This window comes from Sorex araneus, chromosome 4, assembly GCF_027595985.1.
Source record: "Sorex araneus isolate mSorAra2 chromosome 4, mSorAra2.pri, whole genome shotgun sequence".
NCBI classification, from domain to species: Eukaryota; Metazoa; Chordata; class Mammalia; order Eulipotyphla; family Soricidae; genus Sorex; species Sorex araneus.
The window spans coordinates 47,368,603-47,394,824 of record NC_073305.1 but is presented as its reverse complement, the minus strand read 5'-3'; the positions used below and the strand labels follow the sequence as shown (position 1 = coordinate 47,394,824).

The 26,222-nt window shown below is 39.6% G+C and overlaps 1 protein-coding gene across 5 annotated transcripts in view; it reads right to left on the bottom strand.

Moving 5' to 3' along the window:
- Positions 1 to 26,222, bottom strand: part of DOCK3 (dedicator of cytokinesis 3) — a 440,374-nt gene that overhangs the window by 94,921 nt on the left and 319,231 nt on the right. For all 5 annotated transcript variants that reach the window (XM_055135368.1, XM_055135371.1, XM_055135372.1 and 2 more), the window contains exons 24-27: positions 22,686 to 22,878; positions 17,907 to 18,034; positions 15,050 to 15,196; positions 12,483 to 12,581 (exon numbers count right to left, since the gene is read on the bottom strand). In XM_055135368.1, the coding sequence (XP_054991343.1) occupies positions 12,483 to 12,581; positions 15,050 to 15,196; positions 17,907 to 18,034; positions 22,686 to 22,878 (567 nt within the window). The remainder of the gene's footprint in view (positions 1 to 12,482; positions 12,582 to 15,049; positions 15,197 to 17,906; positions 18,035 to 22,685; positions 22,879 to 26,222) is intronic.

The window sequence follows — 26,222 nt, the reverse complement described above, 5'->3', positions numbered from 1 at the left end:
GGAAAGTCCAGGGAGCCCTTGGGAGGGGGTCTGCCTGAGTAGCCCCCAGCGAAAACTCCAGCAGTCACACCCACACCCAACCACTGCAGCCTCGTGGAGGGCTCAACTCCACCGCTTCCCAACCATTCTCTGCAAAGCTGCCAAACTGCAAATAATTTCAGGTACCCAGTTCTGAAGCTGAGAACTCTGATGTTTTTCAGAGATTGGCTGGGTAGCCTTCCTCCTGCCCCCCCCATACTTCCAAAAGTCCCTGTAGCTACATACTTCCCAAAGCCCTGCCTTGTCAACTCACTGGTCCAGATCGTAGATCCTGAAGCCTCTGGGCTGCACAGCTGCATATACGACTACACAATACCTCATAATTCCTCAATACTGAAATTTCAGTAAGAGCACACCAAATTAGAAAGCAACATAGAAACCAACTAAATTCAACGAACAAAAACAATATCAGATGCTTCAACTAGCAAAAAACAGCTTAGTAAATTCTTAAACAAGGAATTAACAACCCTGTGATTAGATATAACAATTTTCACATAAAATGATTTTTTATACTTACAGATTTTAATATTTGAGCTTTGCTATATAGATTTAGTTCTAGACTGCATCACCTGTTATGACTTCAACTGTTATGACTTCTTTATATATTAAAATTAAAAATTAAAAAAATGAAAATCAAATGAATAATTAAAAATCAGAGTACTATGGAATAAAGTTAGACTTTTAGACCAATAGAATGGAATTGAGCATTCAGAGATAAACTTTTTTTTTTTTTGCTTTTTGGGTTACACCCAGCGATGTTCAGGGGTTACTCCTGGCTTTACACTCAGGAATTACTCCTGGCGGTGCTCGGGGAACCATATGGGATGCTGGGAATCGAACCCGGGTTGGCCACGTGCAAGGCAAACGCCCAATCCACTGTGCTATTGCTCCAGCCCCCTCAGAGATAAACTTTAGACATATTGGCCAGAGAAAAAAAATACAGTGGGTGGGGTGTTTTCCTTGCATGCAGCTGACTCATGTTCAATCCCTGGAAGCTCAATATGGTCCCCAGAGCCTCACCAGGAGTGATCTCTGAGCTCAGAGTCAGGAGTTAGTCCTGAGATCTGCTGGGTGTGGCTACAAAACAAAAACATTTTAGGGCCAGGAGGACTGACCCATGATTGGAAGCTTGCCACAAGTGGAGAGGGGCGGGAGGACAATTAGGATAGAGAAGGAACCACTGTGACAATTATAGTTGGAAATGATCACTCTAGACAAGAACTGAGTGCTGGAAGTAGGTAAAGGGACAAACATGATAACCTTTTAGTACTGTAATGCAAACCTTAATGCACCAAAGGAAAAAGTGAGAGACAGTGAGAAAGAAAGAAGAAAAGTGCCTGCCATATAGAGAGGCTGGGGTGATGTGATGGTGGGAGGAAAACTGGGGACATTACTGGTGGGAAATGTACACTGGTGAAGGGCTGGGTGTTGGGACATAGTATGAATGAAACTCAAGCATGAACAACTTTGTAACTGTGTATCTCATGATAATTCAATTAAAAAATCAAATTAAAAAAACCTCACCCCCTTCCTCTCCAAAAACCAAACAAAAAAAACTTTTAGGCATATACATGGTTAATCTATAACAAAGGAGCTGGATAGAGAAAGTGGAGTAGGAAAGTCTCTTAACAAAAGGTGCTGGGAAAATAGAATAGTCACATGGAAAAAAATCAAACTGGATCTGTATCTCAAAATCACATCATTAAAAAAATAAATTCAAAGTGTACTGAAGACCCGGATATCAGAACAGAATCAATAAAGTGTGTTGAGGAAAAAATAAAAAATAAAAATAAATAATTGGAGGTTATTTATTTTCAAATGAAAATGTGTATATGGCAGAGAAGCAATAGAGGCAAAGGTCAATGTACATTGGTGATGTTAAGGAATGATAAAGCTAAATATCCAGGCCACAGAGTCAACAACACTAAAATAAGGAGACCGAAACTTTACTAAACAAACTTAAAGGGTGTCTGTTGAGATGGCAGGCTGAGTGGGGTGGGGGTAGGAAAGGGAGCCTGTGATCAATGGTGGAGAAAGATGAAACTGGTGGCAGGATCAGTGGTGGAATATTTTATGTCTAAAGACCAACTATAGGGGCTGGAGCAAATAGCACACTGGGTAGGGCATTTGCCTTGCACACGGCCAACCCAAGTTTGATTCCCAGCATCCCATATGGTCCCCTAAGCACCGCCAGTGTTGATTCCTGAGTGCAGAGCCAGGAGTAATCTCTGTGTATCGATGGGTGTGACCCCCCCCCCAAAAAAGACCAACTATAAATAACTTTGTAAATCGTGGTGCTTTCATAAAATAAAGTTTGGGGAAAAAAGAATTCCAGGGTAAAATTAAAGGACACCCTATGAATGGATGTACACCATACACAAATAAATGACTAACATGCAAGTTACATAAAACACACATATAGGGGAAGGTGGGTGGCACCGCCCTGCCTGCCACCAAGATGTGATCCCCGGGGCCGCATGTGTGTGTGGCCTATCTGCAGTTGCACGAGCGTGACTCCAGACGCCAGCTAAATTTTTTTCGGCATGGGCAGCTCCTTGAAGAATGTCTCCAGACTGAGAACTAAGCCGAGGCCCGATGCCTACCCAGGAGGGGAAAGGTATTTCTCTCTCTCTCGCCTCTTCCTTGCCGGGGGTGAAGGGCGTGGGGACCGCCATATTATGACGACCACAGATGGGGTTTACAAGCTTGCAATGATCCAATATCTGGAAGAAATCTCCCTGGACTTAGTTGCTAAAGTACAGAAATCCAAAACCTCATATCTCTTCACAACAGGTCTGACTCTAGTGGGGTAATCCTAACAATAACAGTGAGGTTTGTGTTGAAATATTGAATGTAACAAAAGTAAATAGAAAGTAAAGTGAAATTTATCAGTTACAAGGCAGGGGGGCGGGGGGGCGGGATGGGAGGTGTACTGTGTTTTTTTTTTTTTGGTGGCGGGATATGGGCACTGGTGAAGGGATGGTTGTTTCAGCATTGTATAACTGAGACTTAAGCCTAAAAGCATTGTAATTTTCCACATGGTGATTCAATAAAATTCTTAAAAATAAAAAATAAAAAACAAAACAAAACAAAACACACATATAGTTCAACAATAACAACAACAAAAAACCAATAACCACCAAAAATGAGAAGAGGAGATGAATAAGATTTTTTCTTAAGAAAATACATATTAAAAAGTGTTCGCTTGGACTTATTATCAGAGAAATTCAAATCAAAATGACTAAAAGGATCATTTTATATCAATGAAAATGATACATATCAAAAAGAGACTATAAACAAGAGCTGGGAAGATAATACAGTGGGTAGGATGCTTGCCTTAAATGCAACCAGCCTATGTTCACTCTCTGGTAGTCCATATGGTCCCCAGGGAGTGATCCCTTTGTGCAGAACTAGGAGTAAGCCCTGAGCACCAGCAGGTGTGAACCCAAAACAAAATAAAAAGACTAGAATCAACTAGTGCTGATGGGGATATGGTTAAAAGGGAACCTTCTTTCACTGTGAGGATGTTATCTGTTTTAGCCTCTTCATCACTTTCATCACTTCCAACCTGCTGATCAACAATTTGCTCGAGCAGGCACCAGTAATGTCTCCATTTGTCCTAGCCCTGAGATTTTAGCAGTCTCTCTTTACTTGTCCTTCCCAACAGTGCCGCATTGGAGGCTTTTTCAGGGTCAGGGGAATGAGACCCATCATTGTTACTGTATTTGGCATATTGAATACACCACGGAGAGCTTGCCAGGCTCTGCTGTGTGGGCAGGATGGTCTTGGTACCTCGCCAGGTTCTCTGAGAGGGAGAACTAGGCTATAAGAGGTTGCACGGCCGCAAGTGTGGCCTGGCGCTTCTGGGAGCATTGTCTCTGGATGTTGGCTGTTGATGGGATTACACGGTGCCAGGGCAGTTTGTGGGTGTGGCTGCCAAGTTATTGGAAAATGTTTTTATATGTGTGTGTGTATAAACATATAAATCCTATATTTGTAGGATTTATCTATTTAATGTAATGTTTGAAGCTGTATTAACATAAAGTTCTTCATACTATCTTAATTCTTTAAATTTATAGATCTATAAAAAGATATATATATATATATGTATATATATATAGTTTGGGGGACCAGACAGAATACAGTGGACAGGACCCTTGCCTGTATAAGCCAACCTGGGTTCAATAGAGAAACTTAAATGTATTCAAAATAAAAATGTTGCCGGAGAATCAACTCTAAAGGAAATCTAGCCCATGTTAGATCCTGCGACTTTCAACAGATCATGCCCATGTAATATCCTATACTTATTCCAGAACAGAAAATATAAAACATGTCTCAATTATATTTACATAATGAGTAAATGTCTCAATTATATTTACATAATGAGTAAATGAGTAAAACTTGTCTGAAATGACAAGTATAAGAAATAAACTATGAATCTCACATTAAAAAAATGGAAAAGTTCTAAATGAGTGAAGATAATAGCACAGAAAGCTCTACCAGTACCAACCAGCTGTGAATCCTCTTGGTTATAGAGAGGTAAATGAAATATCAACACTGAATACTTCCAATACCTGGAGCATGCATATGCTCGCGCGCATGCGCGCGCGCACACACACACACACACACACACACACACACACATTTTAATTTGTGCTTTTGACCACTTGGCTAAAGGTCAGAAAGTCTCAGGATACTCAGGTTTCAGTTTGCTGATGTGTATTACAGAACTCAGGAAACCTTATTGCTCATTGGATCACTGGTTCCTTAAGAAGGATATAAACTCAGAAAAGCCAGGAACAGTTCAATATACTGCTGGTTTAGCCTCTATGGAAAAAAGTGTATGGAGACTAATCACAAAAGAATAGAGCTTGCACATAATGCAGTGATTCTACTTTTTGTCATCTAGTCCCAAATACAAAAACATTATTTTGAATAGATATTTGCACACCTATGTTCACTGAAGCACTAAGTGCAATATGCTAGATATGAAGTTTTGAGATACACACACAATAGAATATTATAAAAAGACAAAACCTTACAGTTTGCTACAATTTTGATGGAACTGGGGAGAAGAGTCAAGAGGAGAAGGACAAATACCAACTGTCTCATTTATGTGTGGTATATGGAGAACTGTAGCACTGTTGTCCAGTTGTTCATCGATTTGCTTGAGTGGGCACCAGTAACGTCTCCATTGTGAGACTTGTTGTTACTGTTTTTGGCATATCGAGTACGCCACAGGTAGCTTGCCAGATTCTGCCATGTGGGCGCAATACTTTCAGTAGCTTGCTGGGCTCTCTGAGTGGGACGGAGGAATCGAACCCGGGTTGGCCATGTGCAAGGCAAACGCCCTACCCGCTGTACTATTGCTCTAGCTTGCCCCAAAGCATAAAAAAATAAAAATTTAAAATATATATGTATATTGAACCTTAACTATACAATTCAAGAGCAACACAAACACTTACAAAACGGGAATAGATAGTATTAAACAATGACAAACCTTCAAAGAACTGAAATTAGCAAGAAGTCAGGTTTGAATGGGAAGAACAAAGCTGACTAGAACTGACACAGATCAGTGGTGGAAGGTCTTAGGCTGTGGTGATGTGAAGATGTAATAATAAACACCATAAAAACCATAAAAGCAAACACTACTGTAACCATGTTACACTACAAAAAACCCAAAATTACAGTACCAGATGGTTTCACTGGTGAAATCTGTTAAATGTTTTTATCTGCATTTTAAAATGACTATTGATGTCAAACATCTTTTTTATGTGTAGGGCTTGAATAGCATTTTTTGGTAAATTACTATTAAGATTCTTTGCCCAGTGTTTAGCTAGGTTGTTTGGATTTTTATTGTTTAGTTGTAAGAGTTATTTATACTTTTAAAATATAAGATTTTTCTTAGATATATAATCTTCAATTCTTAGGGCTGTCTTTCACTTTGTTGATGATAACCTTTGATATACAATTTTTTTTTAAATTTTGAGGAAGTCCAGCTTATTTATTTTGTGGTTTGTACTTTTTCTGTTTTATCTTTAAAAGAACTGGTTAACCCAAGGAGATATAAATATTTCTATATTTCTTCTAGGAGATTTAGCACGTTCATTTTAAGTGCATGCTTTCTTTTGAATTAATCTTATAGGTGCTGTAAGATAGGAATACAATTTCATTCTTTTGCATAAATCTATCAAGTTGCCCAATACTTTTGTTGAAAATAGTCTTTCATTTAATTTTATTGGTACCATTACTGAAAATCAATCAACTGTAAATAGAAACACTTCTGAATTCTCAATCCAATTTCATTTATATATCTGTCGATCTTCATGCCAGTAATAATTTTAATTACTGTTGGTTATTGTAAGTTTTGAAAATGGTCCATGTGGACACTTACATTTTATTTTTTCAAAATTATCTAGCTATCTGAATTATTTACATTTTCACATGATATTATAGATCATATAATCTGTGCAAAAAGTTAATTGAAACTTTTTGACAGGTCTTGCATAAAATCTGTAGATCACTTTATTAAGTATTGAAATTCTAACAAAATCAAGTATTCCAATCCATGCACAGTGGGTGTTGATCCGTTTATTTAGGTCTTCTTTAATTTCTTTTCCTAATTATTGTTCATTTTATGGAACTGTTACTTTATTCCATCTTTAACTGTTCAACACTATAAGTTGACAGAATTGATTTTATACTGACTACATATTCTGTAACCCTGCTTGTCTAATACTTTTAAAAGTACTTCTTTAGGGGCTGGAGTGATAGTACAGCGGGTAGTGTGTTTGCCTTGCACAAAGCCGACCTGGGTTTAATCCCTGGCATCCCATGTGGTCCCCCAAGCAACGCCAGGAGTAATTCCTGAGTGCAGAGCCAGGAGTAACCCTGAGCATTGCTGGGTATGACACAAAATGAAAAAAAAAAGTGTTTTTTAGAAAGAGTTAAACTTTTCTGTGAAGTTAAAGATACTTTTACTTTTTCCTTTCTAATTTATATGCCTTTTATTTCTTTTTTCACAGATGTCCTTTATTAGTTTGAAGAAATTTCCTTCTACTTCTAGTTTTTTGAATTAGTTTATCATGAAAGATCAGTGGATTCTTTTAAAATATTTATTGGGCTTGGGGGCCAGAGTGATATTACAGCAGGTAGGGTGCTTGCCTTTCACGTCGCTGACCCGGGTTTAATCCCTGGCACTTCACATGGTTCCCTGATCCATGCTGGGAGTGACCCTGAACACAGCTAGGAGTAAGCTCTGGGCACTGTCAGATGTGGCCCTAAACAAACAAACAAACAAAATACCCCAAAATACAAGAAATAATTTTGGGGCTTGAGGGATAGCTGAAAGGGGAAGAGTATAGGCCTTGCATGTGTGAGGCCCCCCTGGTACCACAGGCCCTTTGAGGACTGTCATACATAGCCCTAGTAGTAACGCAAGCAATGCTGGGTGTGGCTCTGTGGATCCACATCATGGCTGGGGACAAACAATGCTGTATCATCAAGCTCCATCATTGAATCCGTAGGCCTGTACCGTCAGGACTAGGAAGTATTGCTAGGAGTGACCCTTGGCAACCCAATCACCACTCAGGATGCCTCCAAATATTTTTTCTATGTGTATTTTTACTATCATATTTTAAACTATTTTTAACTGTATATAGCACTGGTTGTTCATTAAATTAACAAGAATTGCATTTTGGGGATAAATTACACTCTTCTTATATTTTAGTGCTTTAGTTTGTTAATTTGAAGAGTTTTTCATGCATGTTCTCTTTTTTATTCACTTCCGACCCTGCCATTATTGCTGCTGTTACTGTGATGACTGGAAATTAATACACACAAACTTGGCTATGGTGCTTGCACACTTGGCCACAGCACTTTTGTGCTGGGGTGAGCACTCTTGGTTGAGGCATACAAAAGAAGGCTATGGTACCTGCTAAGGTTTTTTTTTTTTTTTAGTGTTCCCTTGACCTTGTCAGAAATCATGCTTCTAGGTTGTGGTGTTCATATCTTTTTAGTTGTGGTGGATGCTGTGGGTAACAATGCCCCTCCCCCCACTGTCCTTTTTGGGGTCCTTATATATCCCTGGCTGTGGTACATTTGGAAATCACTTGTGCCACTGGGGATCACAGATAACATAGCTATCATGTTCAAAGAGCAGAGCTGCCAGGATTATGCTCAACATAGATGGGACAATGAGGGTATGAACTTCGATCACACACTCGCAAGGCACCTACACTCTAAGCTCCTACATGACTTGTCTTGGCCCAATGCATTCAAATTCTCAAGGGATCAGTAGATTAGTTTTTACTTGGTTTTTGTATCAGGGTAAAATTGACTTCAAAATAGGAGGTGGGAGATATCCCCTTCTCTTCTATCTTTGGGAAGAGTTTGTAAAAAAGCAGTTATTAGACTTTTACAAAGAGGTAGAATTGGGGACAGGCAGATAGTACAGGAGGTTAGAGACCTGCCTTGCATGCAGCAGAGCCTGCTTCCATTTCTGGCACCTCATATGGTCTCCTAATCACCTCTGGGTATCACACCTAAGCACAGAGTAAGAAATAGCCACCCTCCCCGTCCCCCACCCCCCACCACTGGATGTGCTCTCCCTACAAATTTGGCAGAATTTACCAATAAAATCATCTGTTCTTAGGCTTTTATTTATTGGAAGTTTTAACTTGCCAACTTTACTGTGACTTTGTTATAAACTTCTTTTTTAACACAAAAAGATGAGCACTGTCAGACACTGATTTACAATAGTTTAAAAGTGCAATTAAGGGGCCGGAGCGATAGCACAGCGGGTAGGGCGTTTGCCTTGCACGTGTCCTACCCGGGTTCGATCCCCGGCATCCCATATGGTCCCCCAAGCACCGCCAGGAGTAATTCCTGAGTGTAAAGCCAGGAGTAACCCCTGAGCATCACTGGGTTATGACCCAAAAAGCAAAAAAATAAAAATAAAAAGAATGCAATTAAATTTTTTTTTAATTTTATTTAATCATCGTGAGATAGTTACAAGCTTTCATGTTTGGGTTACAATCTCACAATGATCAAACACCCATCCCTCCACCAGTGCACATTTCCCACCACCAATATCCCGGGTATAACCCCCACTTCCCACCCTCCCCCTGCCTCTATGGCAGACAATATTCCCCATACTCTCTCTCTATAAAGTGCAAGTTTTATAGTTAAAAATACAGTATTGTGCATCATGTGATAGACTAAACACTTTCTCTCATTTCATTTTCTCCTCAAATTCTCTAAAATTACAAGTGACAGGTATGCATTGATTCACAGGGCAACAGGAAAGGAGAATATAATGTAAAGAGGCAAATTGGGGCTGGAAAGAGTATACTTGGTGGGATATTTCCTTGTATGTGGGAGACCTGGGTTTTTTCCCAGACACCCATTATGATCCCCTGAGTCCACCAGGAGTGATACCTGAGCACAGAGCCAGGAGTAAGCCCTGAGCACCATTGGGTGTGGCCCAGAAAAACAAAACAAAACAAAACAAAAAGAGACAATTTTTGAAAGCTTTTGAAGTAATTGATTTACTATACTTGAGAATGCTGAGCCAAAAGTCTCTGGAGGTGATAGCAACAGGAAGCAAGAATTTGAGAAAAGTATCTTTGTAATTCACAGTGATTCAATTAACACACACATATTGATAATTTTAGAAAGTGAGTTGCATCACCATGTACTTCTGTGGGATTAGGGTAAAAGAATTTGAAACACAAAGATCTGTTTAAAGTCTCCAGGAGATCACCTCTGCCATTTCCACGTTCATTTCCATAAACAAACTTACCCACTCTGTTTGCAGGCTGACAGTTTCTGTAGTAGTTGATCACTGAGAATCTCTCATGACACAGCCCCCCTTCCCTCCTATTCCTCCCTTCCTCTTTCTCCCTTTCTCTCTTTCTTTCTCTCTCTTCCTCCTGTACTCCCACCTTCCTTGTTTTGGGGCCACACCCTCCTTCCTTCCTACTTTGTTTTTTGGGTCACACTTAGTAGTGCTCAGGGCTTACTCCTGCCTCTGTGCTCAGGAATAGTGATCCTGGTGGACTCAAGGGACCATATGGGGTACCATGAAGATAGAACCAGGGTTGAGCATGTTCATGGCAAGCATCCTATCTATACTACCACTCTGCACCCTGCCCCCCCACCCCAGTCCCTTTTTCTATTTGGCTCTCAAAACAATGGCAGTTTACCAGTCTACTCCATCCCTAGGAACTGTAAAGGGTTCCTCTCCAGGAAAATAGGTAAGTCCAAGGATACAGGGCAACAGACAGAGGAATTAGAGGATGACCTCACCAAATGGCCAGATTCTCTTTGGTCCTCTACTGGGAAGCCTGCTGGAGATAAGGTCTATATACACACAGCTTCTATTAAGTAACACAGAACCCCACTTTTGAATGCAAATAGACATACAGGATCTCCACATATAGGAGGACATATAAGATGAAAGGGACTGGAGCAAATGAAGACAGCACTCTGGAGAAAAAGAAAAAGTATCTGACCTGATCAATTTGGTCTTGATTTGACCATGATGAAAGCTGGAAGAATGAGTTTCTATACAGAGATGCTAGATGGAGTAGGAAATTATAAGCAGATTTGAAAACTATAAATAAATAAATAAAACCCTCAAACCCCAAAACAAACAATAACAAAAGAGGCGATTAATTCCAGGAAATACAAAAAGTTTTAAAAGAAAGGAATTAATAGCTTATAGTTTTCTATAGCATTTACCTAGCTATAGTAAAGAGTCAATTACCAATTTAATCAGATATGTATATAAGCTATATTAGAAGACTGAAAAGAGGAGCAGATATAGGAGGAATGATTCTGAAAAATCATTCTAATTTTCTATGGGAAGAGGATATAGATAAAATTAACATTTAAAAAATCTTAAAATAGCAACAAGAACAACTAGAAGAAAAGTTCAAAATGAGAAGTAGTAACTAGACATGGGTTAGGCTGAAACAAGGGATGCTGCTTTATGCTATAAGCTTTGTACCATACTTAGATAGAATTATGTGTATATATAGCAATGTGATGCAAACAAACATTCAATTGAAAAGAGACAGTTCTGGCCTGCACTTCCTCTTAAGAATCAGCTAATATAATGCACTCTATAAATGTTCTAAACAGCCAAGACTGAAGCTTCAGACACTATATCCTAGGTCAAGCAATATTTATTTTAAAAAATTTTCTTTTTTTTGCTTTATGTGTATATATAGCAATGTGATGCAAACAAACATTCAATTGAAAAGAGACAGTTCTGGCCTGCACTTCCTCTTTAGAATCAGCTAGTATAATGCACTCTATAAATGTTCTAAACAGCCAAGACTGAAGCTTCGGACACTATATCCTAGGTCAAGCAATATTTATTTTTTAAAATTTTCTTTGTTTGCTTTTTGGGTCACATCCAGCAATGCTCAGGGGTTATTCCTGGATTTGTACTCAGGAATTACTCCTGGTGGTGCTCAGGGACCATATGGAACCCGGGTCGGCTGCATGCTTAGCAAATGCCCTACCCGCTGTACTATCGCTCCAGGCCCAGTCAAGCAACATTTATTCATCTGATGTGAACTCCAGGTTCTGGACAAAGCTTTTCAATGAATATTAAGTTCATCTCACTGAAATAAATAGATTTGGTTTACTATAATCTGCAGGACCAGATACCAAAACATGATAGCTGATACTTATTAAAGACTATAATATGCTCAGACAAATGAAAAATAATGTTAAAAAGTGCAATGCTATATTATGTAAGTGACCTGGCTCTGGGTGGAGGCAGAGTATATAACTAAAGTTTTTAATAATTTCTTTATTCAGAGATTAAGTAAGTCATAGCATTATAATGCAAACACACACAACCCCCCCCCCCCCATCAATCTGTCAGCAGCTACTATGATGCAGAGCTTGGGAATGCTCTCCTCTCATCTAGATTATGGGCCTATTTCTCTGCACTGTGTCCCTCAGTGCTCAGATCCAGATTTGGACAGTGTTCAGTTCTGCTGTTAATAAGTTTCTTCCAGAAATATATCTGAATGAAGAAAAAGTGTCATCATTGTTATTAATTTAGCTATTAACAATAAATTTTGGTTTGTAGGGAACAATATATAAAGGAACTGCTGAGTTAATGAGAAGCGGATGAGTGCTGGTTTGCCGATAACAAATGTGATCTAGAATAGCCTCTCTCATAGAGACACATGGCGATAAGACTGCTACTACTTAGGGAAAACTTCCTGTTGCTACTGAGTCTAACTATCTGGGACACTGCTGTTTTTCAGTTTCTAACTCAGCTATAAAAGTGAGGCTGGTGAATCCTACACTGTTCTCAGCGCTGGTCACTTGCAATTACCTTGTGGCAGGTTGAAAACCTCTGAGTAGTCTCAGCTAAATTTATTTCTTTTTAGGTAAAATGTCAGTGCTTTGTTGCCTACCTTGAGTTCATCTTTGCTCTGAAAGTTGTCCAGGAGGTGTTGGTAATGGGTATCACACATTTGACGAAGCAATGAAAGAAGGCAGGATACATATTCACCCTGTGGACCAACCCAAAAAGCACTTAGCACAGTCAATCACAGTGGCTGTTTCCCCAATCCACAGAGGGCAAGGAGAGAAGGAAGGGTCTGAAATGGCCCCAATGATCATGAAAAGGAAGGTGACAACTGAAAGTGAATTTTCTCTCCTGCAAAGTGAAGCCTGATGAGCCTGACAGTATGATAAGATCTCTGCAGCTCAGGGCTAATTGAAAAACCTGAACCTACAACAATAACGTACTACAAAGTCAGACAGACAGTCTAGGTTTTGCTTTTGCTATAAAAAGTTTTGCCAATTCTTGGTGACAATTTGTTGTTAGGGTATCATACCGAAATGTGGAGGAGATATTTGAAATAGGGTGCTTGGCTTTCTCTAGAGAGAATTTGGAATCTGCCCAAATTGTTACGCTGAGGAGCCCCTCATCAAAAATTTCCCTGGTTCTCCCAGAGATTATGTATAGTTATTGAATCAGGGAGATGGAGCATACTAGATCATCATAGCTGTTTGGAAAGCAGAAGAGTCTGAACTGACCCTGGCTTTGTTTTTTGGAGGGGGTGGCAAAACGCATGGCTGTGCTCAGGACATATTACTGGCTCTGTGGTCAAGGATCACTCTTGGCAGGGCTCAGGAACCATATTATAGTGTGGGGATCCAGCCAGATTGGCTGTGTGCAAGACAAGTACCCATTGTACTATTTATCTGGCCCTGAACTGAGCTTTCTGAGAAAATGATATAGAATTTTTTTGGTATATAGACTTTTAAGCACTAACATTTTAATGATAAAAGGAATTTTAAACCTTTAAGTTTCAACTGTGGTTCATAGAAGATTTATGGATTCCAAAGATTTTAATGATCCAATGGCAACTTTTGAAATGGAGCAGCTGAGCATGACTTCTCCTGCCTCTTAAAAAAAAGAGATAAATGAAATATACTTAATTTGAATAATTTTCAAATATTTTTAAAACAAGGGGATTTGACAAAGGTTTTTATAGTGTCTCAAATATTTTCTATGCTAATCAAACTATTAGATACATATATCTATAAAATAGATGCATATATGTAAATCTTAAAACAGATATAATAAACCACAATTAATAACTGTAGGGGATCAGAGGACTGATGTACATAAAATATTTCAGTAAAATATCTAGCACATGAAAAAGTGCTCAATCAATTGTGGTTGCTACCATCTTCATTTACTGACCATCTCCATAATATAAAATAATTATCATGATGTTATTTTTTAATGGTTTTTTTTTTTTTTTTTTTTTTTTGCTTTTTGGGTCACACCTGGCGATGCTCACAGGTGTTACTTCCTGGCTTTGCACTCTAGAATCATTTCTGGTGGTTCTCAGGGGACCATATGAAATGCTGGGAATTGAACCTGGGTTGGCTGCGTGCAAGGTAAACGCCCTACCTACTGTGCTATTGCTCCAGCCCCTGATGTTATTATTTGTAAAAAGCATTCAATGGGGGCTGGCTCACAACAAGCACTAAACTATGTGGATTAGAAGGATGGATTTTGAGGTTCCTAGAGTGCATGTGTTTTCACCTACAGTGAGAGTAGTCTAAAGAGCAGACATTCTTTACAAGACAAATGCTCCCCCCAAATCTCTGCTGTTTAGTATCTGGGGCATAGTCTGGGGCATAGCAGGTTTTCTTCAAAAGCATCACTGTAGTCTCTCATTTGTAAGTTTCCATGAAATCTGGTGATAATATTCTAAGATAGGAGTATTTTGGGTATAGAAATGAGGGCACTGAGAGCCCAGATGCTATCTCTTATCTTTTTTATTTTTCTTTTTGGGTCACACCTGGCGATGCACAGAGGTTATTCCTGGCTTTGCACTCAGGAATTACTCCTGGCAGTGCTCAGGGGACCATATGCGATGCTGGGACTCAAACCCAGGTCAGCCGCGTGCAAGGCAAACGCCCTACCCGCTGTACTCTCTTACCTTTCCTAAAATGCTTTCCCAGTCTGCTTTCTGTTCTAATTAGATCCCAGGAGATCATTATTCTGTAAGCAAATGTAATCTAACTCATATTTTTCCTGGTGTTTTGGTAGCATTTGAATACAAACACTATATAGACCAACACAAATTAATTTATAAGCCCAAGCAAATTATGAGGAAATTAATTCTATTCTGCACACCATTTAAGAAAACTTGTTCTCAGAATAAACAGTTTATTGTCTTCAACATCTAAGCTTTAAACCTACTTTATTTCATACTATAGAAAACATGATGGCTTAAAGGTAAAGGCTAATGGGCACACTGATTCTGCTCTAGACTCTTAGAAGTATGAACCTAGAACTTTGAGAGTGAAGATGGGGTCAAATTTGAGAGGGGAAACAGCATGCTGGCAACCATGCAGGAAGGACGGCTGACAGGAAGGTAGTGAAGTGATGAGATGAGGATTGGCATGGAGGAACCCCAGGTTAGAAAAGAAAGAAACCTGAACGTTAGTTACTAACAGTGATCTCGGCTGTACACTGCGGGCACCGCTGCCCTCTTACCGCCTCCTGAGCGTGCGATTTGCTCATGATGGTGAGCAGAGTCTGCAAGAGCACGTCTAGGAGGCTTTCCACCATCATTTCTACCTCCTCCATGACATCTGTCTCCTGGATCAAGCAGTAAGAGAACACACTGTTAGCACAGGTGTCGCTGACATGCAGCTGGCAGTACTTATTAAGCCAGCCACATCAAGACCGAAGTTTTGACTGGATTCTCAATACTGAGCTCCCAGCCTGTAAGTATGCAGTGTCAAAAAACCTGTATGATGACTTTGAGAGAACACGAGGCACACCTCTTGCTCTTAACCTGGTTGGTCCTTACTCTAACCAGAACTACCTTAATATATCAACAATTCTGAACTTCAAGCACATATATTAATTTCAATAAACAGGGCAGAAGTGGAGATCTTGAGTCAAATGTCTTTGATTTCCCTAGAAAAATCAAGAGAAAGCATAGTAGTACTGACTCAAACTTTGAGAAAGTGGTATTCACACCAAGAAAGTATGGTGGCATCAGTTTCACATTTGCTAAGGTACAAAGAAGTATCTCAGTATTCTGAGGACTTTTATCCTCTGCTGATCGCAATCTTTGCAAGATTTGATGGCTGCTAGTATGTATGCCTGCTCCTGAAGGATTCTGATCTCAGTACATCTTTCTCAGGCAATATCACTAAAACAAGAGAAGCATGTCTCCTTGTTAAGGACTGCTTCCCAGTGACCATGCTCTGAATTTAGGAAGAGTCTGTGCTATCTTTTTAGAGCTTTTTTACACATTTAATTTTAGATCTTGTAGCTTGATTTTAAATATCTAACAAAGAGATTCCCATTGCTTCTTTTTTTTTTCTTTTGGGGTCATACCCGGCATGCACAGGGGTTACTCCTGGATCTGCACTCAGGAATTACCCCTGGCGGTGCTTAGGGAACCATATGGGATGCTGGGAATCGAACCCGGGTTGGCCGCATGCAAGGCAAACGCCCTACCCACTGTGCTATTACTCCAGCCCCCCCCCCCCATTGCTTCTTTTATAGTCTCTTTATATCATTACTGATTCAAATGTCTTATCTGTCCTTTTATCCATCTTTCATTAAACATTTACCATATGCAAGTCATTAGGAAGCTAAGTACATAGATATAAACAAGAAAGATTATATCTCTGTTCTCATGGAATTTAAAATTTGTACATCCCCTGCCCATTCAATGTAATTACACTGTGTTTTATTCAATATGAAGGTTTTAAGCAGATATGGGCATCAAAGTTGACTTTCTCATCTGTTGAATGCATCATCACACTCATATTTGTGAAGTCTCTGAGTAATCATAAGTAACTGCACCTCATTTTCTAGCCCAGCATATAGACAGACCAATTCCTTTAGATTTATACTTTGCTATTTCTTCCCATTCTTTCTCTTCACTTTTTTACTCCTTCAATTAACTTCACTTATTCAGTATTAAGCCCTCCATCCATTTTCCTCCCTATCCTGACATGGGTTACTCTGCTAGCAGACCTATGGGCCTGGTATTGCTTCTGGGAAAAAGAGCTGCCTGGAGCCAAGAGCCAACAACTCACCTGGAGCCAAGAGCCAACAACAGGGCCACTAAAATCATCACAGTCACTTTGCCAAACTGGATCCCTTGTCATCATAAGGCATTTTATTAGGTCCTAGATATTATTCAAACCAAGCATAATCTCTCTTTCTGGCATCTCTCCATCTTCACATAGTCTCAATATGTATGTACTCATCACCTGGATACTAGCCTTAATATCCAGGTGCATTTAATATTTTAAATGCACTTAAAATTTTATTCTCTGAAAACCTAATCTCAATAATATGTTATAGTTCCAAAACATATTCTTTTCTTATTTTTAACTTTCCTATAGTTTTCAAATATTTATTTCTTCTAATAAAATAAATATATATATTAGGTTTCATTAAAATAATTTTTCTTTGTGGTTCTAGGATCAAATCCAGGTCTTACCATTGAGCCATATCTCCAACCCCCAAATAAATTGTTTTTGTTATCTGTGTCTAGGATATGTCTTTCCTTTCCTCCTGTTTTCCCCCTCCCTCTCCATCTCTTTTTAAAAGAAAAGCAAAAGAGGAAAGGAAATAGGAAAAATTATTACTAGTTAAATTATCTCACCCCTAAAGTACAATTCTACCAACTCACAAAACTCAGAGCTCTTGTGAGGAACATTTCTCTCTCATATATCTTGACCTCATCTGGCATGCTAAAGGAATGCCATATGGGTGGAATCAAGCTGCCAGAAAGCTGCCAGAAAAGTCTGAATGAGCAAGCTGTCTCTCAGCCTGGGCTTGCCTCCTGATACTCTTGCCTGAATATCTTCAGAATAACTATAAAGAATAACTTTTGATAGAAAGAGAACATGACATAGGATTGAGTTTTCTTGTACTCCAGATGTTTCTGGGTGCATTCATGGTAACACCTTTTAAAATTTATTTTATTTATTTATTCTTGTTTTGGGAGTCATATCCAGTAATGCTCAGGGATCTTCTGGGTCTTCACTTCTGGATCTTCACCCAGAAATCACACCTGGTGGTATTGGGGGAATCATATGGGATACCTGAGATTGAACTTGGGTTACTTGCCAGCAAGGCAAACACCCTACCTGCTATATTATCACTTGAGCCTCACTCACTTTTTTTTTTAATTGAGAAAACTGTTACATTGGGAAGTCTGTTGGAAACACACCATATCCATTCACTGGGGGTACCTTACTATCATTGACAAAGTCTTCTGACTGAGAAACATGACTTGGAAGAGTTAAAAGGGGCAAAGTGGATATGAGGTCACTACCAGAGAGCTGGTCTTGACAATGGAGAAGATGCTGCCGAGAATCCCTGAGCATATTAGCAGCTCTTTCTGCTGCCTCAGGTGAAGGTGAATGTGATGAAGAACCACTGGAAGCAGGATGCGACGAGATTCTGGGAGAGAAAAGACATAGTGAAGAAGAGCAAGTGAAGACTCAAGTGAAGTGAAGAATAGAGCTATAATACTGTGGAACCTGGAAGGTCTTAAATTAGGTGGGAGGTTAGCACTGAAACTGAAGGAAGTCACCCTTCTCCCTTATGAAGAACTTCAAGTCCATGTCATGGATACTCTAAGAAATTCCAGAAATTTTATTTCTCCCATTAGTTCTCATTTTAAGCCTTAGTGTCCGAGACACTTTGTGTAGCAAAGTTAGGAGATTGCTTGAAAATAAAATCTCTCTAATGACCGAACTTCAAATTAAAAGCAAAACTAAGAGTGAACACCACACCCCCATTTAAATGATATATCTAGCTCTCTGGACTATATTAAATGCAGGGTTGATATGAATTATAAGCAACCTCTTTTCCTGATATCCTGGTTAAGTGGCATCACAGTTCTATTCAGTGAGTAATTACTTTGCTTCTTTTCCTCTCAACTGTGGTGCTAGAGTGATAGCACAGTGAGTAGGGTGTTCGCCTTGCACGTGGCCAACCTGGGTTCGATTCCTCCGCCCCTCTCGGAGAGCCCGGCAAGCTACCAAGAGTATCTCATCCACACAGCAGAGCCTGGTGTAGCATATTCGATACGGCAAAAACAGTAACAAGTCTCACAATGGAGACGTTATTGGTGCCTGCTCGAGCAAATCGATGAGCAACAAGATGACAGTGACAGTGGGTCTCTAGTGTGTCCACATCAGTGAAGCAAATAGAATCAGGATTTCTGTCTTCTCATAAGCCTTTAACAATCATCTAACCTTTATTGTCCAGCCCAATGCATAAGTTCAAATGGCTTATTCTCTCCTCAGATCTACATGAATAGCATTTTTATCAGGAGGTGATTATATTTAGAACCCTGAGTTCTAGAAGGCTGAATCCTAACTCAAATTTTTGTATCTAAGATCTTAGCTAAGTTGCCTTTGTCTATGGGATTTATCTCATTCCAAATAAAAATGAGGGGCCAATGGTCTCTCTGCCTTTACTGTATAGGTGTGGCAAGAAGATTTAAAGTGAAATACAACTATTATCATATTTCTGAATTTCTGCACACTTACATGGCCATTAATTGTACAATATTATAGTAATATATCTGACTGAAAATCTAATTGGATTATTAGTTATTCATAATTAGGTTTCAGGCATACAACACTACAACACAATTTCCTTCATCAGTGTGCACTTTCCTCCACCACTGCTCCCCTCCCACTGGCCTCCTTCATACTAGTCTACCAATCTGTTTCTGTAAGAGACTTTATGCATATATGTGTGTATATATATGTGTGTATATGTGTGTGTGTATGATAGGGTTTCATACATAACACTTTACCACCTTTCAGTACCACCTCTTCCTCCCAGTTTAATGTTTCCTCTACCACAGATGTTGTCCCTCACTGTCCTATACGGTACCCTAATCCTCCAGTCCCCCAAGTGGCAAGTACCAGTTCTCATGTTCTTTGTTTCCTTTGTCTTTGGGTATTTGTTATCTCACCATTATATTTCTTTAAATCCTTCATATGAATGAAATCATTCTGTGGTATTCTCTCACTCTGACTAATTTTACTCTCTAGGTCACTCTGTTTGGCAGCAAATTTCATGAGTTTCTTTTTTCTTATGGCTGAATAATATTCTATAGTGTATATGTACCATAGTTTCTTTATCCAATCATTTATTCTTGTGAGTTGTTTCCAGATTTTGCCTATTGTGGATAGCGCTGCAAAAAAACACAGGGTGCAAATGTCTTTTCTCCATTTTGTTTTAGGGCTTACATTAAATTAAGATGCTTCTTCACCTCAAAGGAAATGACTATGATACAAAGGCAGCCAATGGAATGGGAAAAATTATTTACCCAACCAACACTCAACCAATAGTGGTTAATATCAAAGATACATAAGGCACTGGTAGAACTTTATGAAAAAAAATCATCCAACCCCATCAAAAAATGGGGAGAAGAAATGAACAGAAACTTTCTCAAAGAAGAAATACAAACAACCAAAAGGCACATGAAAAAATTCTCTGCATCACTAATCATCAGGGAGATGCAAATCAAAACAACAATGAAATATCAACTCACACTATAGAGACTGCCACCTGTGCACATCAAAAAGCACAAGAACAAGTGATGGTGTGGATGTAGAATACCATGCAATTCTAAGAAAGAATGAAATCATGCAATTTGCAGCAACATGGATGGAACTAGAGGTTATCATGCTGAGTGAAGTCAGTAAGAAAGAAAGGAACAAATACAGAATAATATCACTCAGAATACGGGACTTAAAGATACATATGGTAGCAACAAAGGTCCAAAGGTCCAAAGGCAACATAGTAAGAGAACACAACTGAGTTGGTGGAAGGTGGGAGAGGCACCAGGGTCTTTGAGAGAAGGAGGTAGGTACAATGGTGATGGGGATGTTGCTGAATTATGTGTATGGGAAACAGTAGGATAACACTGGTTTGTCCTTTCTTTTCTTTTCTTTTTGCTTTTTGGGTCACACCTAGCAATGTTCAGGGGTTACTCCTGGCTCTGCACTCAGGAATCACACCTGGCAGTGCTCGGGGGACCATATGGGATGCTGGGAATCAAACCTGGTCAGTCATGTGCAAGGCAAATGCCCTACCTTCTGTGCTATAGCTCCAGCTCCTGGTTTGTCCTTTCTGCCTTGCCACAGGGAGCTTAGGTTTATTGGGTTACTCCCATCACAATGCTCCCAAGACACTCCCATTCTTTTGTGTTTATCTGTAACCTCTTTCTTTGTGCTCTGCTTCCCCAGTCAATCACCTTTATTTTCTAATCAGACTCTGTGAACTTGTGAATATTGCTATTCTCTTCTCCTTATGTCTTTTGCATAGTTAATTCAGAGCAATGTCCTTTTTGTATAGACACAGGAAGATAGTTAATGCTATGCTTTTGTAACTTGGGAGTTAATTGACTCCTAATAATATTCACTCCTGGGCACCTGTTTTCTCTACTTAAGCCTCAGTTGCCCTTACTTCCTAGCACACCAAAAGTAGGATCCTGACGAGAGACTGGATGGATCCAGGGCAAGCTGTGAGCTACCCTGGCATCAAAATGGACCAGGCCAAAGCACTATGATACTTAACTATAAGTTAAGAGCATGGTCATGGACAATTCTATCATGATCCAAAAAGTAACAACTGGATTAGGACCCTGCTAAGGTTAGGAAAGAGTAATCTGACCTGAGCACTGTAGTCTGGAATCTATAGCGAGGTGTCCCCAGGAGAGCCACCCTACAAAGCTTAATGTATCTCTTACTGTGCCCATACAAAATGACTAATATTAAGAAGTAGAATTATGATGTATGTTTAAATGATTATTGGACTAAGGAAAGGAGAAACAAACCCTAGGTGGTATTTTGCCCTTAAGCCAGATCTCCTGGCTGCAGGTGATCAGGAAGGGTTTTGATATGTTGATTGTGCTATCAGACCAGTGTGGTTGCTACCGCCAAGGTTGGGACGTTGAGAGAGACTAGAGGAAAGACTAGGACTGCAAGTCAGAGCTCAGAGAGACTAGCAAGGGGGACAGGAGGCGGGTGGAATAGGGAGTTTAGTGAGACTGAAACAGGTGCATGGGGAGAATGGAATAAATGGCAACTGAGGCTTAAGTTGAGAAAACAGATGCCCAGGAGTGAGTATTATTCGGAGTCAATTAACTCCTAAGTTACAAAAGCATAGCATTAACTGTCTTGCTGTGTCTATACAAAAAGGACATTGCTCTGAATTAACCATGCAAAGGACATAGGGAAAAAAAGCAATATTTACAAGTTAACAGAGTCTGATTCGGAGATAAAGGTGATTGACTGGTTGGGGAAACAGAGCACAAAGAAAGAAGTTACAGGTAAACACAAAGGAATGGGAGTGTATCAGGAGCACTGTGATGGGAGTAGCCCAATAAACCTAAGCTCCCTGTGGCAAGGCAGAAAGGACAAACCAATGTTATCCTACAGGAAACTATCATGAACATTATTATTAATCACAGCACATCAATCAAAAAAAATTTTTGCCATTGAGTATTTGGTAGTACAAGAAGGCTGAATTTGAGCATGCCCAACCTGATTTATCCAGATTCAGGGATGAATCTGGATATTCTTTCAGAAAGGCAACTCTGAGCTGCTGAAGATATTTACTATACTGCCCTGATCTCCCTATATACCTTATTGTCTAATCCTTAGAAGTTCCCTCATAGAGAAGAAATGGGATTTCTGATGAGAAACAAAACCAAGAAAATACACTGAGTCCTCAGGGCCTCCCCCTTATTACCTTTGATTTTCCTTATTTTCTTGAACTAGAACTTTCCCTATTGTTCCCTTTATTTTCTTCTGTTTTTATAACCTGGGTGTCCCATTCTCAGAGGTTGGCTAAACTTGTGGGGCTGGAGGGCTGCTCTGCAGCTGCCCCATGGGCATGCCCCAGGATGTGGATATCTAGGAATAAACTTGGACAACAGGCCTCTTATAGAACTGTATTCTCTAATATAGTTAAACAAAAGTTTCATTTCGTGGCTTACTGGCCACGATGGTTTAAATTTGATTATACCACTCAGCTACCACCCTGAAAAGGAAGAGAATCTGACCCTCATCCCAAGATGATTTACCTGAGAAGGAAAAGAGGCGACTGTCCACAGTTCTGGCAATGGACTGAAGCTTTACCACATCCATCGACTGCCCAATGTGTACAGTGCTGGGCATGCTCCCCAGTGTTCCTCTCACAAACTCTGCCACTTCCTGCACAGTGAACATTTGCAGCAGTTCATCGAAGATGGTTGGGAAGGAATTGAGGAGCGCAGCCTGTGTAAGCAAAGTGAAACTGTGGTTAGCCAGAGTTAGGTTTGTGTTTAATTTTTTTTTTAGTTTGTTTTTTGTTTTAGGGCCGTACGCAGCAATGCTCAGGGTTTACTCTTGGCTTTGCACTCAGAAATTACTTCTGGCAGCAATCAGGGGACTTAATGGGAGGATGGGGATCAAACCTGGTTCAGCTATGGGCAAAGTAAGTACCTTACTTACTATACTATTGCTTCAGTGCTAGATATGTGTCTAACTTTTATGTTTAGTCATTAACAGGTAGTAGTGAGAGGCACTCCTGTGAAGGGTGGGTTTGTATTATTCATTGAATCTATTCATTTTCACAGTGCTCTTTGGGCAAGAAGTGCTTCTTGGGGAAAGAAGAATAAGAAGGAAATATGACAATTTACTGAGAGATAGGATACTTCAAATTTTCTTAAATTGCCAAGACATTTGCTAGATCTCTCACAGATGATTTTGCTGAAAAGGTGGAGTTAAGGGAAGTATTAGGGATGTGGTGTAACAATAGAATGCATTGCCTCCTCTCTGTGAGGCGCTGAGTTTAGTCCCTGGACCACAAAATTAAAAAAAAATATCATGATTTTTTTCGTTTGTTTTTTGTGCCAGGCCTTGCAGGGCTCAGGGTTTATTTCGGGCTGTGTGCTAAGGGATTACTTTTGGTGGGTTGGGGAATCATATGTAGTAGCAAGAATTAAAGCATGCTTGGTGTGTACAACCAAGCACCCTACCTGCTGTCCTAGCTCTCTGGCCACAATTTAATTTTGTCTGTCTCCGTTTTCAAGTGTTTGGCTTTCCAATTTCAGAAGGTTTGAGTTTCCAAATTCAAACTAGAAACCTCTCAAAGAACATATGGTAGAGATAGCTGGGCATGTCCAAGTAATACTAGCTGAATTCTACTCATAGCCCTGTACAGTAATTTAGCCCTGAGAGTAAACCATTACTTCAGGATAGAGACTTTTTATTTAAAGCCATGAAATCTGAAGATTTTGTGAATTATTTCCTTAACATAATTCCTGGCAAATGCAAGTGTAAATCCAAAAGGATGGAGAATGTTTGGAATTCGTCACAAACTCTTGATAATTACTGATAATGTTGACATAGGTTAGCAGTATGGGCAGAGATTTGCCTAGGTAAGTAGTGGAGTATGTGTGTTTGTGTTCTCTTTTAGAATCATAGCTCTGGTAGGTACATGAAGGAAATCCTTGAGGACAATGTGTTATTTCCAAAGCCTTTGAAAGGGAGTACTATAAAAGAAAGATAATGGGTTTTGGAATTAGTACAAATCCCTCTTGAATATGAGTTCAAACACCAGTTTTACCACTTCTCTGACACATAACTAATTCTCATTTTGCTAACTAAAGAAATGAAGAATATTTAATAAATTGTCTGGTATTGATATGAGAAATATAGATATATCAATAGAGTGCCTGGTACACAGGCCTTCAAAAATATTATTCTCATTCTTCTCTTATTTAAATAGAAGAGGCAAATTGGAGGTCTTTTTTTGCTTCTCAGTCTCTTACATCATTAACTCAAGATTCACAAGAGAAAAGGGACAAGCCCTTTGACAAAGGAAGGCTTAAGCATTTATAATTACGTATTATGTGAGTGTGTGTGTGGCATATGTATTTATGGTGTGTGTGTGGGGGGGGCGTTGTAGGGGGGAGGCTGTTTTCCTTGACCTCTTCATCAGATAGTAGATAATGATGAACATTTTATGCCATGGTAGGTCTGTTATACTGTCTATTTTCAGACCAGACCCAGGTATATAAAACTTGTATGATTTATAACTCCCTGAACTATCACTAAGATTGTTTTGTAGTATTCAGAATCAGCACAAAATATAATAGCAAAAGCAGATATATACAAAAGACAAATGGGGAAAAGCAAGATTTTTATAACTAACAACAAAGAGTAACTAATTTACTCTCTTAAATGGTGAAATTTCCTATATTTATGCACCAAGACTGATGGACACTTAAACCTTAATACTACTTAGATCAAAATCAAAAGGGCTGGAAAAATAGTACAGCAGATAAGGTGCTTGCCTTGTAATAGGCTGACCTGGGCCTGACCCCAGCACCCCATATGGTTCCCATAGCCCTCCTGGGTGACTCCTGGATACAGAGCCAGGATTAAACCCTGAGCACCTGAGCCACGTATAGACCAAAAATCTGTCAAAAATTAACAAGGATAAGATATTTTTTGTCTTTTGTAAAAAGAAGATAAAACAAAATAAAGACATCACAAAAAAGCAGTCTATTCTATTTTTGTTTCTCTTTTGAGCCACAGCATGTAGTGATATGGGAAGATCAGAGTAATGAGTACAGCGGCTGTGTTGGAGAGCTACTACCCAGTAATATTCTGTGCTTTGGGATCATTCCCTGAGGTGCTCAAGAGACCATGTATTGGGGATTGAACCTGGGTTTTCTGCATGCAAAGTATATACTCAGTCAAAGCTCATCGATTTTTAAATGAAATATTCAATCATACATTCGCACCCATGCTCAAGGTCCCTCTCCACAAGTTCAGATGAGCCTCATGCATGAAGGAACCGGCAGAGGAACCTATGTGTGCAGGACCCAGGCCCGAGATCTCCAAAGCTGCTCGGATCGGGACTGGGCCTCCTCCACCCAGACCCCCCATTTTCCAGTAGTGTGGCAGCCACACCCACAAACTGCCCCCCCCCCCCCAACCGCCATATAATCCCATCAACGGCCAATATCTAGAGACTATAAAACAACGCTCCCGGAAGCGACCTCTTATAGCCTAGTTCTCCCTCTCAGTGAACCTGGCAAGGTATCAAGAGCATTCTGCCTGCACAGCAGAACCTAGCAAGCTCTCTGTGGTGTATCTGATATGCCAAATACAGTAACAACGATGGGTCTCATTCCCCTGACCCTGAAAGAGCCTCCAATGCAACACTGCTGGGAAGAATGAGTAAAGAGAGGCTGCTAAAATCTCAGGGCTAGGATGAATGGAGACGTTACTGGTGCCCCCTCGAGCAAATTGATGATCAACAGGATGACAGTGATACAGTGACACATTTGCACTAATGACAATCTTATAGTAACTAAGTGAATGGACATGAAAGAGGTCTTTTTTTTACAGGTTAGGATCAAGTAATTGACTTTAAAAAATCAAATAAATGTAATCCAGTATATAAAATTCTGATATTTAAAAAAAATAAATCTCTGTTACTGGGGAAATGACTGGAACAATATTCTTGTTCCTTTATAGATGAAGTTGCATGGAAATGGTACAGATAAGGAAGCAAATGTCCCTCCTACACTGGCACTTCTAAAGAATATAAACTTAATTCGCTGTCA